The sequence below is a fragment of the Beauveria bassiana genome (assembly GCF_000280675.1).
Source record: "Beauveria bassiana ARSEF 2860 unplaced genomic scaffold BBA_S00025, whole genome shotgun sequence".
Taxonomy (NCBI): Eukaryota; Fungi; Ascomycota; class Sordariomycetes; order Hypocreales; family Cordycipitaceae; genus Beauveria; species Beauveria bassiana.
The window spans coordinates 341,445-344,476 of NW_007930860.1; the positions used below are offsets into that span (position 1 = coordinate 341,445).

The 3,032-nt window shown below is 60.5% G+C and overlaps 1 protein-coding gene across 1 annotated transcript in view; it reads left to right on the forward strand.

The window, feature by feature from the left end:
- The window catches only part of BBA_07537 (RNA dependent RNA polymerase), a gene marked incomplete at both ends in the record, with an annotated part of 4,144 nt that extends 1,420 nt beyond the window's left edge, over nucleotides 1–2,724 (forward strand). Inside the window, one exon of the mRNA XM_008602634.1 lies at nucleotides 10–2,724. Coding sequence (XP_008600856.1) covers nucleotides 10–2,724 — 2,715 coding nt within the window. The remainder of the gene's footprint in view (nucleotides 1–9) is intronic.
- Nucleotides 2,725–3,032: the final 308 nt, after the last annotated feature.

The window sequence follows — 3,032 nt, forward strand, 5'->3', positions numbered from 1 at the left end:
GGCGTCAAGGCCAACGAGCTCGACCCCTTTGAGCTGCTTAACTGCGTCATGGACATTGAGAGCGTCATGGTGCGTGGCGAAGAACCCGCGCGTATTAGTAGCAGTAACGGCGGTAGCAGTAGTAGCGGCGGCACAAGCGGCCGCCTCGGCGACAGCATCTCCAAGCAGCAGGCCTGGGTGCTCAAGGCCATGGTGACGCCCACGCGCGTTATTTTGGGAGGCCCCGACCCCGAGTCCAAGAACCGCGTGCTGCGCATGTTTCACGACCGTACAGACTACTTCCTGCGCGTCACCTTCACCGACGAGGACGGCTCCGACCTCAACTTCAACCATCGCGTGTCCAATGACTACGTCTACGACCACTACCGCAGCGTCATGAAGCAGGGCATCGAGGTCGCCGGCCGCCGCTTCTCATTTCTCGGCTTCTCGCACTCGAGCCTGCGCTCGCACTCCGCCTGGTTCATGGCACCATTTGTCGATAACCGCATGGGGAGGCAAGACTATGCCACGGTGCTCAACTCGCTCGGCGACTTCCGCGAGATTCGCATCCCAGCAAAGTGCGCCGCCCGTATCGGCCAGGCCTTTTCCGAGACGCCCTACGCTGTGTCGCTGCGCGGTAGCAGCATCGTCATCAGCTACATTGAAGACGTGCGCAGCTACGTCGACGAATCGCGAGTCTTTAGCGACGGTGTCGGCACCATCTCGCAGGGCGCGCTCGAGGAGTTTTGGGACGTGCTGCCGCTCAACCTGGGCTCGCCCACGTGCGTGCAGATTCGTGTCGCCGGCATCAAGGGCATGCTGAGCCTGGACCCCCGGCTGCTGGGCAAGCAGATTTGCATCCGCGCCGAGTCCATGATGAAATTCCCCAGCCGAGACTTTGTAGAGATTGGCATCTGCGAGGTCGCCGCCCGGCCGCTGCGGCTGGTACTCAACCGGCAGATGATCAAGATCCTCGAGGATATGGGCACGAATCGGACCTGGTTCCGGGCCATGCAGGCCAAGGCGCTCGAGACGCTGCGCGGCGTGACGGCGACGGCAGCCAACACGTGCACGTTTCTCGAGTACCAGGGCGTCGGGTCCAGCATCCGCCTGCCACGCTTCATCCGGCGAATGCACGCGCACGGTATCGACTACCGGGGGGATCCGTTTCTCAAGGGCGTCGTTGAGTACGTGGTGCTGCGGGAGCTGCGGCTGCTCAAACACAAAGCGCGCATCCCCATTGAGAAGGGTGTGACGCTGTTTGGCGTAATGGACGAGACGGGGTTTCTGAAAGAGGGCGAGATTTACATTCACTACGACCGGCGAGCACCGGGCCGCAAAGACGGCATCGAGGACTCGCTCGTCGACGGCCCCGTTGTCGTGACGCGGTCGCCGGCGCTACATCCGGGCGATATCCAGCTAGCCAAGATGGTGACACCGCCCGAGAAGCACCCGCTGCGGGCGCTGCGCAACTGCATTGTCTTTAGCCAGCGCGGCGGCCGCGATTTGCCGAGTCAGCTGAGCGGCGGTGACCTCGACGGTGACAAGTACAATGTCATTTGGGATGGCGGCGCCCTGCCGCGCAGCGTCTTTGCGCCCGCCAGCTACCCGCGTAACAAACCGCAGCCGCTGGACCGCGACGTGACGCGCGACGATATTGCTAGCTTCTTCATCGAGTTTATGCGCACAGACGTGCTGGGGCTGATTGCCAACCGGCATCTCATGTACGCCGACATTCAGCCCGCAGGCGCGGACGACCCGACGTGCATCAAGCTGGCCGAGCTGCACTCGACGGCCGTAGACTACTCCAAGACGGGCATCCCGCCGCTCATTAATGAGATTCCGCGGCAACCCAAGACGAAGCCGGATTTCATGGCGCCGGCGCCGCCGACGACGACGTATGACCTAGGCGACGTTGCGTTTGTCGAGGTGGACGAGGAGGAGGACGAGGGCGATGACGGGTTCGGCCGGCCAAAGTACCGGTACCACAAGTCGGAAAAGATTCTGGGCCAGCTTTACCGAGCTATTGACGAGAAGAATCTATGGGCGCAGGTGACGGGTGGCACTAAAAAAAGCAGTGGCGGCGGCGGGGCGGCGGCATTGGTGTGGGAACCGGTGCAGCGCATCATGGAGGCGGGTCTCGCGGCGCTGGGCATCCGGTTAGACTGGCGGGGCCGGGTCGACGAGGCGCGCAAGGTGAGGCGCATCTACGAGACGGGTTTGTACGAGAACATGCAGCAGTTTTCGCACAATCCGCGGACTGCCATAAGCGAGACGGAGGCGTTTTGCGGGGACATCGTTAACAAGACGGGATCGCAGTCGCGGCAGCAGCGAGATTTGTCGATCAAGTTGAAGGATGAAATGGACCGACTGATGAGCTGGATCGTCAAGCTAATCCGTAACCCAGAAGCGCGGGGCGGCGTATGGCATGACGGCGGCGGGAGCGTCGTGTACGCGACGGCGGCCGATGACGGGACTGTGAGCACGGCGCGGCTGCAATCGCTCGAGATGGCGGTGGCGTGTTTTCAGATTGAGCTGCTGCAGGGGGACGCGCCGGTGCAGACGATGTTTAAGGGCAAGAGAGGGGGGGCAACGGGTGGTGGAAAGGAGGAGAGGATGCAGAGCTTTAGAGTGATTGCGGCGGCATGCATGCTCAATGAGCTCGAGGCGGCGACGCGCGAGATAAAGGGCGAGGGGGCAATGAGCACGTCGCTGGTGCATCGGGAGGTCAAGATGACGGGATGAATAAGGACTGGAAAGGAAGAGCCGAAACAGGTGCACAAGACACGAAAATGGAGGCTGGTCAAGACTGGGCGGACGGCGTGATTGGCATTTTGTTTTTCGAGCTCATGATTTCGGGATCAAGGGGCTCAGATTGTTGTGATGAATCTGATGAGTGACGGACATTATGAGGGCATTTGTGGCGATTGGATATGATAGCTTTTGAGTTTTATTGTGAGAATTAGTGCTGATAGGAATACATCAAGAGGTTTGAGAAAAATGATGATGATTTAGTTTGTGCTGCAAATTGCAAGTGGGGACCGAGATGGGAG